General features: G+C 42.6%; 1 protein-coding gene across 1 annotated transcript in view; it reads left to right on the forward strand.

The window, feature by feature from the left end:
* ANO1 (anoctamin 1) overlaps window positions 1-13,939 on the forward strand; it is a 71,372-nt gene that overhangs the window by 36,700 nt on the left and 20,733 nt on the right. The window contains exons 5-13 of the mRNA XM_058806256.1: window positions 101-252; window positions 1,451-1,505; window positions 3,925-3,976; window positions 6,417-6,482; window positions 6,979-7,034; window positions 8,502-8,543; window positions 11,568-11,632; window positions 12,184-12,318; window positions 13,536-13,696. Of these exons, the coding sequence (XP_058662239.1) occupies window positions 101-252; window positions 1,451-1,505; window positions 3,925-3,976; window positions 6,417-6,482; window positions 6,979-7,034; window positions 8,502-8,543; window positions 11,568-11,632; window positions 12,184-12,318; window positions 13,536-13,696 (784 nt within the window). The remainder of the gene's footprint in view (window positions 1-100; window positions 253-1,450; window positions 1,506-3,924; window positions 3,977-6,416; window positions 6,483-6,978; window positions 7,035-8,501; window positions 8,544-11,567; window positions 11,633-12,183; window positions 12,319-13,535; window positions 13,697-13,939) is intronic.

Here is a 13,939-nt window from a genome sequence, read left to right on the forward strand (position 1 = left end):
TCTACTTGCTGGTTGATTCCTCACAGTTCACTCTGACCTATGGATAACCAAAAAGCAGTAAAGTTTCACTGATTGGTTTTTTTTCTCCTTGCCCCCTCAGATGTATCAGATCAACCAGACCCACGGACTCCTGAAAAAGATAAATTCTGTGATTCAAAAAATAACGGAGCCCATCCAGCCCAAAGTAGCAGAGCACAAACCTCAGACAGTGAAACGCCTCTCCTACCCCTTCTCCAGAGAGAAGCAGCACTTGTGAGTGATACCTTCCCTGAATATCCACAGGTTCCAGTCTCTGACAGCAGCTCAGGCACCAGAGGGTGAATGGGAACATGAACACCAACACTTTGGTGGGCATTGCTGTGAAGAATATTTCCATTTTGCAGTAAATTTACTTTTTGGGGGATGTTTTTTTGGCTCTGTGTGTTTTAGCTGCTGTTGTAGCACATAATGTGCATCTGTATAACTGTACCTGCATAACTTCACCTGCCAGGCTGCCAAAAGGGGATTTATAATGTGATTTATAACAGTCTCTTCTCCACATTAAATAAATTGCTCAGTAAAACTTGTAGCCAGAGATGTGGGTTGATAAATTTCAGAATAATTTCATCTATCTGGTGTGGGCAGCTGACACAGGTAGCGCCAAGCAGGCCTTGCCTTTGAAGTGCTGTGAAGTCAGAGGTGGCTTTGCCATCCGTCCCAGATCAGCAAGAACAGCTGTAAATGTGGGTGTAGGGAAAAAATCACGAGGTAGAGCCCAGCCAAAGCTTCTCCTGCCCTGGATTGCGCTGCTGCTGCTCTTCCCTGGCCAGCATCCCAGAGGAGTCACTTTGAAGGCCGTGTTTATGGATGTGCCAGCTGGAACAAGCAGCAGTCCTAGGGCAGGATCTCTTCCCTGCACCCCCAGGGCTTTGAGGGTTTCATCCAGAGATGCAGAGCAGCGTGTGTGACATCTTGGCCTGTCCTTGGGCTTGCTGGAAATGTCTTTGTGTGTTGGCTGCGTGTAGGGCATTCCTGGAGGTTCAGGGAAGGTCCAGAATATGCTCCTCATGGGTCTCACACTGTTTGCAGGTGGCTTTTCCAGGAACAGCACCTGTGTCTCTGCTGGGTGAGGGGAGGAAACAGAGGCCTCACAGGGAAAATTAAAGATTATGAGGGGAAATTCAAGGCCAGCAGTGGTCAGGGATTCAACTTAAATGAGCATCAACACTCTCTTTTGTGCTGAAAAACCTATAGAGACATAAAACCAGTGAAATGTATAAGCAGCCTCTTTAAATTGTGGGAGTTGGGTTGGACTTGCTTTTTAGCAGGGTTTCTTCTATAAGCTGTTCTTTGATTTGAGCTCTGAGAGATCCCCAGGAGAAATGAAAATATTGAAGGGGTCAACAAGAACAGGAAATTACTGACTTTTTTTTTTTTTAACCTAATGGGCTTCCTTCTAATCTTTTAACAGATTTGATTTGTCTGACAAAGATTCCTTCTTCGACAGTAAAACCAGAAGCACTATAGTAAGTACTGCCTATAAATAATTTATGGTGGATATTGCCTCAGTCGTGGTGTTAACAGCTTTAGTGCAATGCCTGTTCAAGTTTATCTTTCTTAACCAAATGCCAAGGATCTCCTGTGCCATCAGGTACTGAAATGATTCCAGATTTAGTGCTGAGTACTGTTTGATGCCAACAGGTTGCTGCCTTTTGGAAAATAATTTGGATCTTCTTTCTAGGTCATGGTTAATTTTCTTAGTAGAGATATCACCAGGGAATGTTTAGATTTTACCACTCCTTCTGCCCACCAGCTGCCTGCACCCACGAGGGGTTTAACTTTTTGTAAATACACGTTGTTCTTTTTGCAAAATGCTGCTAAATACCCCGAGACAAATTCTAACGAAACAGCCAGGTGTTTTCAGGGAATATTATTTATAGTTTCTGCGGGGACATTCTCTGTAATGGTGGTATTGAAAGTGTTGAGGTTGATGGCTTTTATCTGACTTACAGAACGTAAAGTAGAGCTGGGGAAGAAGGTGTAGCCTCATTTATAGCCACCAAAGGAGGAATTGAAAGGCCAGCTCGTGTGACATCCAGGGCAGCTGGAAAGGGCAGTGCCAAGCTGCCCTGGCTGCAGCACATTTCAGAGGATAACAGGGACTCTTTGCCCCATTCCACTGCTCCTAACTGGTGCCTTGGAATGTGACTGCCAGCATGCTTTTATCTTATATTTAACTTCAGCCTTTTGGGATGCCAAGTGGTTTGCAAAAGAGCTTATATGCCAGTCATAGCTGCCTTTCATTGCTGTGGTGATAAGGGGTGTAAGATATCCAACTTCCCTTTCCTGCTCTGAAATTCCAGCTTATTCCACAGTGTAGTTCCCCACCAGCCTGAAGAGCAGGGGTTTGATGTGAGCACTGGTTATGGGGGTGAGGTGAGCTGGACCAGGGGAGGCAGATGCAGGAGCACAGAAATGGGGAAGAAAAAAAAAAAATTGATTTGGTGTATTTGCAAATAAAACATTTAACTTGAGATTGGTGGGGGAAAAAAGCCTGGCTTTTGTTTGTAGGCTTTTTTTATTTGTCCAGATGTATAGGGAAAAAATCTTGGATGTACAAAGAACTCAACAAATGAAGAGTTCAAATTCATGACAGGATGAGCAAGGCAGCAAGACAAAATGGCTCCATGGAACAAGAGGGTGAGCAAGACTGACTGGAAAATGGGGCTGAAGCAGGAGCTCAGAGCAGAGGCTGAGAGGAAAAGGAGCGACAAGGGTTTTTTAAACAACTGAAGGAACACTGATCGTATAAGAATTATGCTGCTGCTGTGCTGCTTTGTGTGAAATCCCTGCAAATCACCCAGTAATGAAGAACATATTGAATGTTTCCCAACATCATTTTATTCTGTGTGCATTGCTGTTTGTATTCTTCTTTCTTAAAGTTCTCCCCTGCCTTTCTTAAATGTATTTTTGAACCGCAGTGCAAATATTGACCCTTCCACCTACTGCGAAATGAACAAGAATCTAGTCACTACCCATGAGTCTTTGATGAATAGAAACTAAGCCAAAGACCTTTCAGTTATTAAAAAAGAAAATAAAAAAAATGTATTATATAACTGGAAATCTCTCTGTGACAGCCCTTTAATTCATCGGGGTTACAAGACGACAGACTCATATGTAGACTTGGGATGAGCTGTGGGACTTGCCCCGGATGCCCTCACTTGCTTCCTCCAGGGAATTGGGCAAGAGTCAAGTTAGCACATAGATTAGGGAGCTGGGAAACAGTCCCCAGCTCTGCTGGCAGGCCAGGCAGTGGGCAGGAGGTGTCTTTGCTCCAGGTTTCCCTGTGCTGCCTGGTTGCCCTGCCAGAGAAATCGGAACGGCCAAAAGCCGAACCTCGCGGGCAGCCTGCTGAGCTGTGCAAAGGTTACTCGACAATAAGTGCAGTAAATCCCAAAATAAATACATCTGTTTTGCCACTGAGGTCAGGCAGGCTCAGAGATGTTAAGGTCAGCCTGTGTTAGTCCAGTTTGATAAACGGCTGCGTGCTGTGTACACGCCGTGAGCCCAGAGCTCTGTGCGGCTCCTTGGGATGGAGCCAGCCTGTGCCCTGGAGGCCAGGGAAGAGCTGCTCCAGGTGGAAGAACACCCCTGAGCTCCAGTCGATGGCTAACATGAGCAAAACTTGCATTTCTGTTGTGCCAGGGGTAGATGTAACTTTGTTTGCCCCCATCAGTTCTCCTGGTAGCTGACTATTTAGCTAAGCTTTTCTCTCCTGTACACAGAGAGCTCTGAGCCCCGCTCTCCTGAACACCATGACTTTTATTAAAGAGTGATGACTTCATCCACATCTTGGCTTGGCCAATATTTGAGCTGTACACAAAAAGATTGTGCTTGTCACTGGCGGTGTCTGAAGTAACCCTGCCTTTTCTTTTGCTTCTGTAGGTTTATGAAATATTGAAAAGAACGACGTGTACCAAAGCAAAATATAGCATGGGTAAGGAACTTTATTTAGCTTTAAGATCAATATCTTTTTCAGGTATTGAAAATAATTGTATGTTGTAAATGGCTGTGGAGTTTAGGTTTTCCCCCTGGTCTCTAATTCAATGTATGTGGATGTAATTGTTTTATTTGGAAATCTGATTCAATTTATGCAGCTGTTTGACATTTTCTCAAATGTGAATTCATAGATTAAATTAAATGGTAAGTGAGCATGTAGGCCCTGCAGATGTGACTTAGGATGGATGGTGACATAAACCAGCAGATGAGATGTGCTCTGTGTTCTACACTCCCTGAAATGGATTGAGGGTATTTCTGTGAAATTAAATCCAATACCTGCAGTGAAAATCTGTGGCTTGGCCCATTTCATTCAAGTAGGAGCCTCACATTTTATAGTGGGATGGTTTTCCAGTGACTTGAGGGGAATGGTCTCGACTGTCCTGAGGGGAACTGAGATGAGCCCTCTGGAGCAGCCAGGGGCCAAGGCTTGCACTGGAACAGGGCACCTCAGCCCTCAGAGCAGATGCTGCAAGTCAGGGGATGAGAAGTTTGTGCTACCACAACCAAGAGTTTCAGGATTTCAGCCCTAGGGTTTGTGCTGTAAAAATTAAACTCATAATAGAGATGAATTGCAAATCAGGCCACCTTGAAGATTTGGTGGCAGCTGATCCTGCTCAGCTGTTATATACTTTATTTTACACATGATACTTGACTGTGGAACCAAAGTTAACAAATAGTTAATGGTAAATCCAAACAAAGTGAGAAAAGTGCGTAAACATGGAAGAAAATGTTTGGTAACTGATGAAATCTGTTATGGCATGTATTTGCCTACAAAAATGTTAAATAAAACAATAGAAACTTGAATTACAGGTAGTTCTGTTCAATATTGACCCATCAGCTGCTTAGAAAGACATCAAATAATAGAAGAACAATTACGCCACAAATTATTTCCATGCTTTGACTTTTGTGTTGAAGTAACAACATACAACGCACAATTGTTGACTCCTAATATACACTAAAATTTGGTGTCCAGCCAGTATTAACAGAAGTGCGGTTCTCTGTAGCATGGGAAATTCAAATTATTCTGTGACTTTCGAGACCCTTTTTGAGTCTGGTGCTGGATCATTTTCACTGGAAATTACATCTTTGGACTCTTGAAAGAGGAAGGTCACAGAGCTCAGTTTGAATTCTTGCCTTGGAGTTGACTTTTTTTTTTTTTGGTTCAGTAAATGGGAAGCACAGCAGGGATTAGTTGAATAGGGAAGACACTCATGTATGTTAGAGTGTTAGGATTCCTGGATGGTTCTTCTACCTGAGACTGGCAAGGCCACACAATATGAGTAATAAAAATGCCACCAGGCCAGCCCTGCATAACTCAATCAGCCCCTTTGTGTTCCAGTGCTGGAATGCTGGGTTACAACCCAGCAGAGGTGGCAAACAGATTTAAACAAACACTGATAATGCTGCAGCACCGCTGCCCAGCAGGAAAAAAGCAGCTGCCCAGGGGAGCACTGCGGCCTTTGTTATTTATTGAGAAAATTTTGTGAAAATGTGGATCTGGCTTCACTTTTAAATTCAGATCTGTAGTAGAAGGGGACTATGTAGCTCTTCTCACAGCCCTAGAAAAATCATTTATCTGCTCACCAGTTGTGTCTGCCAGGAGTGTGGAAACATTTGCAGACAATTCATAGACCTGTATAATCTTAAATAGGGCTTTGAAAATTAATATCAGTATCTGCAAGATACTGAGCACTCCTGGAGCTGCTCTTCCAGCAGGTGATTAGTATCTCAAAAATGTTAATGAACTTGAACAACCCTCATTTCAAGAGCAATCAAAAATTACTCTACAGTGAGCTGGTTCCTGGTTCATAGTCACTGTTCCTTCACACCCAGTCCCACACTCTTTTCTTAGCCATGAGCTGATGGGCAGCATGTAGCTCACCAGAACACCTCATTTTTCTTTTCTTTTTTAAAGTCTTTTCAAATCCTTCCCAATGCTAGTGGCCAGATTTATATATATTAATTTTTTTTCAGTTGGCATTAATCACCATTGCCCTGCACAAAGACAAGTGCTTGACTTAGCTCTGACTGGTTCACTCCAACCCCAAATGTATGTTCATGGGCAATGTGATGCTTCCAGACATGGTGAACAGAATTGGAAGTAGCTCTATTAAAGCCAGCAGCTGCAGGAGGAAAGAACATTAGAGAATTAATGAGTTACAGCCCTCCAAAGGACCAGGTCCAGCCACCTTTGGGGATGGTGCAGCATTCCTCCAAACTTCCACACCAACTCCTCCCTCTGCCCCCTGTTAAGGAGTGACACCACCCCTGGGAAAGGCAGGACTCCTCCCAGTCCCTTGTGCCACAGACATTTAATAGATGAAGCACTAATTGCTTTCAGCCTCATGCATGTCACTAATAAACGGCTGTGTAAACAGGGAAAGGAGAGGGAAGAAAGAAGGAAACTGCCCTTTTAAATAAAAGACGAAAATGTGGTAAATATGGTAAGTATTACGCCAAGGTCTTTGCAAAGGCTTTCCCTACAATTTCTCTGATCAATCTGACACCTGAATTCAACACTTTGCGTGGGTGATGTGTGTGGATGTGGGTTTCCCTGTGCCATCAATTCCAGCCATATTCTTCTTGTGATCCAGCCTTCTGCTACACTTTCAAATCTTCAGGCTTGCCCTTAAATCAAACTGACTTTTCAGAAAATGTAATTTATTTTAATGACTAATTCCAAGTCATTGGCTTCTAATTCTCGATTCTCAAATATATATGACTTCCTCTTGCTCTCTGCAGTTTTCCATTTCATAAAATGAGTCATGTATAATAACCTGTATGATTAAAAATGAAACTACATGGAAAGGAATAAGATGGCAGCAAAATCATTATCTGATCAAATGGCTGTTATTTTGAGGGAGATCTCCTGGAAGGATGATGAAGTGAGGCTGTCTAACCTTGAAATTATAAATAACTATTATGTCTTTATTTTTCAAGGGATCACCAGCTTGCTTGCCAATGGGGTTTACAGTGCTGCATATCCTCTGCATGACGTAAGTGATCTCACAATATATTTTACACACGTCTTCTGTCACCAAGAAATCCCTCATGTGTGACATGTTGGTGGCATCATACCAAACATGACTGACTTTTTTCTCCCTTGTGTCATGACTGCAGTCACTTCTGCATGTTGTTTCCATCCCTCTGCTGCTTTTAAGGAATTCCCCACCTCGGTTCTACCGCCGATGATCATAAATTTGAACGTAACATTAGAAGAGTTGTTACAGTGTTTTAGCAAATTAAATTCTCCTGTTGTTTCCTGACCTTCTGCCCCCAAGACCTCTGGCACCAGTGCCAGAAACACATTATTACTGGGGCACCAAGTAGCTGGTTCCCTTGGCCACATCTCCCTGTGGAGGTGTCAGTAGCTGTGTGTCCATGCAACCAGGTAAGACCATAAGCAAGGATCTGATGTCATGTATTCCATGGGGCTGGATGTGACTGGAGACCTTCCTGCTGATGAAGTTTGCTTCTGAGCAGTTCAGTGAGATGTCAAGAGTGTGTTCAGCTATGGTGCTCATCAGTGAGAGCTCAGGAATTCTGGTGGCATTCAAGACAAGCCAGGGACCCCCATCCTGTCAGAGGTGCACAGAGCTGGCTGCTGGTGCCCTTCTGATTTAGAGGCTCAAGGTGCAACTAGAACTGACAAGCACACACTCTTAGCCTGCAGAAAAGCTTGGCAGATGTCACAGGGGCTGCCTGTCACACTGCTCACGCCTGAGCTGAGTGTGAGTGCCCAAGGGCTGTGGAGCCCAGTGCTGGTTTTTTGGCCTAGGATTTGAGGGTGAAGTGTGTCTTCCTGGTTTTCTGTTCCCCACACTCACACTGGTTTTACATGGGACTGTGAGAGCTTTATCTTGGAGCACCCCAGAGCAGAGCAGTGTCTTTGTCTGCCTGATGTTTGTCATACATGTCAGGGCTCTCAAACTACAGTAGTGCTGTGTGGAAATCGAAAAAGTAAGGTTAAATAAACTTCTCTTCCTGTTCTAGCCTCACATCTTTGGACAGCTGCTGATAATCTTGTAAAGAAGTTATTTATTGTCTTAGTTTGCTCAAAAAATAGCTCCAAATTAAAACCTCAAATCTAATCAGCCCTGAGTGTTTGGAGAGTCTGGAGAGGGAGCAGCTCTCTCAGCTGGTTCCTTCTCTTCCCAGTGGACTGAGCTGAACCCCAAATACCATGGCAATACCGCATCCTTTCCCTGGACATTTTTAGGCCACCTTTATCACTTATTCATTCCTTTTCCCCCCATGACAGACACTATTGCTCTCTCCTAATGTGCCCAACGACAGAAGACAAAGTGTGCCTTGACAAATGGGCTCCTAAAATACAGCATTATTTTACAGATTGCTTTTTCTGGTTTTGATGCATTAAGTGAGTGGGAGACGTGGGCATGCAGGATCAGAGCAGTTCTTGGCACAAGCCGCTGGATGACGCAGATTTTTCTCTCTCTTTAAAGGGTGACTATGAAGGTGAAAACGTGGAGCCCAATGACAGAAAAGTAAGTTGATGCACAGGGGGGTTTAACATATTCACAAGAATCCCAGCCTGAAGAGTCACCTGTTGGAATCTGGATGTTTTTGCCAAAATCCCACAGAAAATGCTGCAAAAAGGCACTAAATGCCAAGCAGCTTAAGGAAAAAAGTGCTTTGCAGCATTTAAATTTGCCCAAATGTGGAATGTAGTGTGGATATGTATGAAGTACTCAGCTCAGTAATGATACATTTCATGCCACATTGGTAAGAATATTGACATATGTTCAGATAATGTTATTTCAGGCCAGCTCTGATGAGAGTATGCTCAGTCATATTCTGCTGTCTGTACTGGGCATAAATCCTGCTTCATTCCATGGCATGAGGATCAGAATTGGAGGAGTGGGAGGCAGAGGCAGTTTATGCACATAAGCATGAAAGTGATTGGGAAAGATAAATATTGAATATTTTTTAGAATAAGAGGTCCTCAACAATGTTTTAATGTAGCTCTGCAGCTAGAAGCTGTCCTGTGGGTGTACACTGAGGCATTGCATCACTTTTTGCTGAAGTTAATGCTTTAAATTGTGATTTTATTGTCTGTATATGAAAAACATTTGTTCATTGTGGTAAAACAAGTAGAAATTATCCTAAGGAAGTACTTTTCCTAAGGAACTAGGAAGTAGTACTTTATAGTATGGAAGTATGAGCAAAAACCAAAATTTTCCACTCTTTGTGGAAATGCTGATTTCTTAAATTCAAAGCTTGGTGACTTCATCCTCCCTATCATACTTCCCCAAAGAAGGGGTGGCTTTTGTCTGTGCATCAGACAAAAACTGAAGTGGAGAGGTGACAACCAGTTCTCTCAGGAGGAGCTACTAAATTTGGGTGCTGAATGTGCTGGGGTTTCAGTCCCGAAACTTTGCTTTTCCTGTTTGTGTCATGATTTTTATTTTTATTTTCTCCAGAGATATGCTCTGAACAGTCAGGTCATAGGAAAAGCAGATTTAAAGATCTTCAGGATTTATGCATAAAAATAGGTTCTAAAAATTGATAGTGTGCTGGTCCTTCAGGTGCAAATGGCTCATCAAAAGACAGTGAATGTTATTTCCCTCCCTCTATTGATTTGTGTTAAAAATACCACACATTTGTCTTTTCATTATTAAGCAACACATCACTCAACTAAAAATAGAATGGAAGTCCATGTTTTCTGGAAGTGTCCAAATTATCTTCTGCATTACTAACATCTCAAAGTTCACAAATTGACTAATTTCACAAGTTCATTGTGTGTTTGGAAGTGTTTACCTTGGCTTTTGACTTTAAGTTCCATCAAATAATCTTTTGGTGTGTTTTGGCATGTCTCTTCTGGTTTCTTGAAGCTTTCTTTAATCTTATCCAACACTAGGCTGGGCCTGTGCCTTTTTTAACAAGAAAATTAAAGATTTGAGGCCTAGAAATGAAGTAAATATTTAGGTCTAGTGTGCTGATCTCCTCTAATCATGTCTTTGAAGCTGTGCTTTGAATAAATGTCAGGATAAATGAGATAATTCATTTGTACTTTAGGCACAAATCTGGTTTCAAGTTGCACAAAACTAAAACATGGCACTGATGCAAAATCTTCTCAGCTTAGTGTTTTCCTGATATGGCTGACCAGCTTGTATCACAGAACAGAAATCTAATTTTCAGCATAAACTTAGTTTTAAAGATAAAATTTTAAAAAGTATATATAGAAGGAAGTGGTTTAGCTAGTGCTGCATGTGGATGTTGAGGTGTGTCCCAAATCATTGCTTCCCAGACATAGGCAGTTGGCCTTAAACCTTTGGAAAATGTGGTTGAAATAAACCTAAAGCAGAATAAAAAAAAATTTGCAAGAATGTTGCTGTTTAATAAAGGCCTGCCGTTAAGTTTCGGTTCCTTCCCTTACTGCTGTAAGGAAATTAATAATGATTCATGATTTTTGGTTGCAGAGGGGAAAACCTACATCCCATTTACATTTTTGACGTCATATTTCTGTAAAAGCTGAGAAGTTGCTTTGTTGGTTTTTTAATGAGTCAAGCCATTTGTATAAGTACAGCAGTTCAGCTTGGAAAAAATCTCTGTTAATGGTTTGGCAAGGGAATTCCAAAATTGCTGTAGGAACATGGTTTGCACTGGGACTTCTCTGTGATCAAGTGTGAGCAGCAGGAATGGGCATGGGCAGTGGCCAGGCTCTGGTGTGCCCTTTTCTGTTTGCTGCATGTCACTGGAGACGTGTAGGAGTTTGACAACTGTCAAGTTTCCCATGATAAAATAGCCTGGAGTTTAGGGAATAACATCCTGTTTGGTCAAGGAGCAAGATCCATCCTGTTGCCCTCCCTGCACTGGTACTGGTTTCAGTCTTTGCTCCCCATTGAGTTTCATTTCTTGGTCACTCTGTTGGCTGAATTGAATGAGGGATGAAAGTGAGGGTTGAGAAACACTATTTATATATTTTACAAAATAGGGGATGAGTTGAAGGTCTCAGAGAAACCTATTTTTGTGAGGCATTCAGTTTTGCAAATCAGTAACGGGGATCATTGTTTTCCTTGGCCCACATCCTGACAAAAAGGAAGAGTAGAAATCGTTGGCTTCTTGTGGTTTAAAGCTGAAGAAAAATTTTAAATTGAGGCACCTCAGCCCAGCACCTCTTTCTGGATGCTGAATTATAGTGAAATGGCCTGAGGTTGTGTCAGGGGAGGTTGAGGTTGAGGTTGTGTCTGGGGAGGTTGAGGTTGGATGTCAGGAGAAGGTTCTTCCCCCAGAGGGTGGCTGGGCCCACGGACCACAAAACCAGCACTGCTGTCCCTGTCTCTGCTTAGGTGTCCATCAGTCCAGCTGCTGAAGAGCCTTTCAATGTGCTGGAATCCATCTCTCTGTTGGAGCATGCCAAACCATCTCATTTACTTTTAATATTTAATTCAGGCTGCGCGTGTTGGGCCGAAACCCTGGCGTGGTGAGGCCTGCGGGGCCTGCAGCGTCCAAAGCAGAACCTGGTGGTGCTTTAGCTCTCACCTTTCTCGTGCTTTTCTGTCTTCCAGCTCCTGTGTGAGGAGTGGGCGAGCTATGGAGTGTTTTATAAATACCAGCCCATCGACTTGGTGAGGTGAGAGTTCAACCCTGGGCAGAGATGAAGCTCTGCAGGGATGCTCGTGCCCCATTCCCCTGGGTGGATGCTGCCCTCAGTGCGCCCTCACCCCGGGAGATTCCAGAGAATGGGAAATTCACTGGGAGAAAAGGAGTTTTCTGTGAGTTTAGAACATGCTGATATATCCCACACTGAGTGAAAGCTTGCGGGGGATATATTTTTAATTAATTTTGTTTGCTCGTGATAAGACTCTCTGAGGAAAGCAAGATGCCTTTTTAAGAGGATTCACTCACTGAAGGTCCAGAGATACCAATTTGCACAACAGAAACACAGTGGGGGGGAAAAAATGACCAGTGGGACAAACTTGTTTTCAGGGTGCCTGTATCTCTGGATGGACTCCAAGCATCATGAGAAAGAGAGTCCTCTGAGAAAAAAAAAATTCCCACAGGTCATCTTACTTTCTCCATGCCTAATCCAGATGTGATTCATAATTTTAGCCACATTATATTTTAAGAAATAGGAAACATGTCTCTCTCATTTCTTTCTCTTTTTTTCTAAATGTATTTCAGAAAATACTTTGGAGAGAAGATTGGGCTATATTTTGCCTGGCTGGGAGTTTATACACAAATGCTCATTCCAGCTTCAATTGTAGGGATTATCGTTTTCCTCTATGGCTGTGCAACTGTGGATGAGAATATACCCAGGTAAAATAGATGAATAAATAAATTCTGCTGTTAGAGGGCACTTCAAGCTCAAAGTTGCCTTGCTTTACAAATGTTTTATCAGTAATATCTAGGCCAAGCACAGCTGAAATTGGGGTTTCTTGTTGCTGGGTCTTGTCCTGTGCCACCCACATCCCTTCACCCCAGTCCCCATTCCCATCTGTCCCAGCTGGCTGTTGCAGCAGGATGGTGTGCTCCTAAAACTCTCTATCCTCACGCTTCATCATTTGGAAGCTGTGCTTCAAATTAATCCACCTCCACAGCTTCCCTGATCTCAGCTTCCAGTAAAGCACAGAGCTCTCCCAAGGGCACAGAGCAGCCCATTTCTATCTCATTAGCATTCATTGTTACTATTACTTGGGCAGTTTGCATTGATGTCCTAAAAATAATTCTTGGCCAGTTGCTCAGGTGGTTGGGATTTTTCCCAAACTCAGATCATTATGTTAAAACAAACCAGCAAAATTCTGCTAATGAGGGGGTTTGGTGCTTCCCAGCACAGAGTGCTGAGGAGGGCATTGTGTGACAGAGAGATGCATCAAGAATATATATCTCTCAAATAAGCTACTGTGATCACGTCAACAAAATCTGGATGTCCTCCTACTTTTAATCTTTCATCAAGTTTTGTATTAAAACATCTTTAAAGGCCTCTGATTTTGCATTATTCGCCCTGCATGCATCATCAGCTGGAGATGCAAATTACATGGTTTGTACAACAAGCACCAATCTTGAATAACAGAGCAGATAATGGGTACCAAAAAATAGATTTAATTGTTTTTGTTGTTCATTAAGACTGCTTTGTAGTGCTTCCAACAGCTGAAGAAAGTCAGAGGGAGGGTCACTGTTGCTATTTCTCAGATGGAATACAGAGGAGATAAATTGGTTGAACTCCAGTCTCTTGATGTTCAGCACTTCCCCTGTACCTTATCTATCACTGTAGATAAAACAAGAGTGTTTTATTTTATTTTTATTTATTTTATTCTGTAAGATCTTAGAGTAGAAAACATAGAGCCTTATGGCTCTGGGGCAGGAAGGAGGGAGGGAGACAGCCTTAGATGAGGATTTCAGCCCCTGCAATGGTGTAGGATCGTATCCAATGATCCTACAGAAGCAGCTGCTGTCTAGAGGAGAAAAGATCACCAGAGCACAAAGCTGGAGCCATCCTGACCCCGCTTTTCCCTTCTCTTGTGGCTTTGTTGCAGTATGGAGATGTGTGACCAGAGAAACAACATCACCATGTGTCCCCTGTGTGACAAAACGTGCAGTTACTGGAAGATGAGCTCTGCTTGTGCCACTGCCCGTGCAAGTCATCTGTTTGATAACCCTGCAACTGTCTTCTTCTCAGTCTTCATGGCTCTCTGGGGTAAGGAGATCTATGCCTTGATGTTAAGCTTTTAATTATTAAAAATACAACGGAAGAAACAGAGGAGATAAAGCAGTATATTTATACACAGGCAGTAAATGATAGAAAGAATTTATCTTTTTTTTCTTCTTCCTTTTTTTTTTTTTCTTTCCCATGAAACTGTCACACCCAAATTTATATTCTGGACTGGAGACTAAAATTCAAAAAGTTGCTGAAGCTGAATAGCAAATGAAATTGTTAAGC

Source organism: Ammospiza caudacuta, chromosome 6, assembly GCF_027887145.1.
Source record: "Ammospiza caudacuta isolate bAmmCau1 chromosome 6, bAmmCau1.pri, whole genome shotgun sequence".
Lineage (NCBI taxonomy): Eukaryota > Metazoa > Chordata > Aves > Passeriformes > Passerellidae > Ammospiza > Ammospiza caudacuta.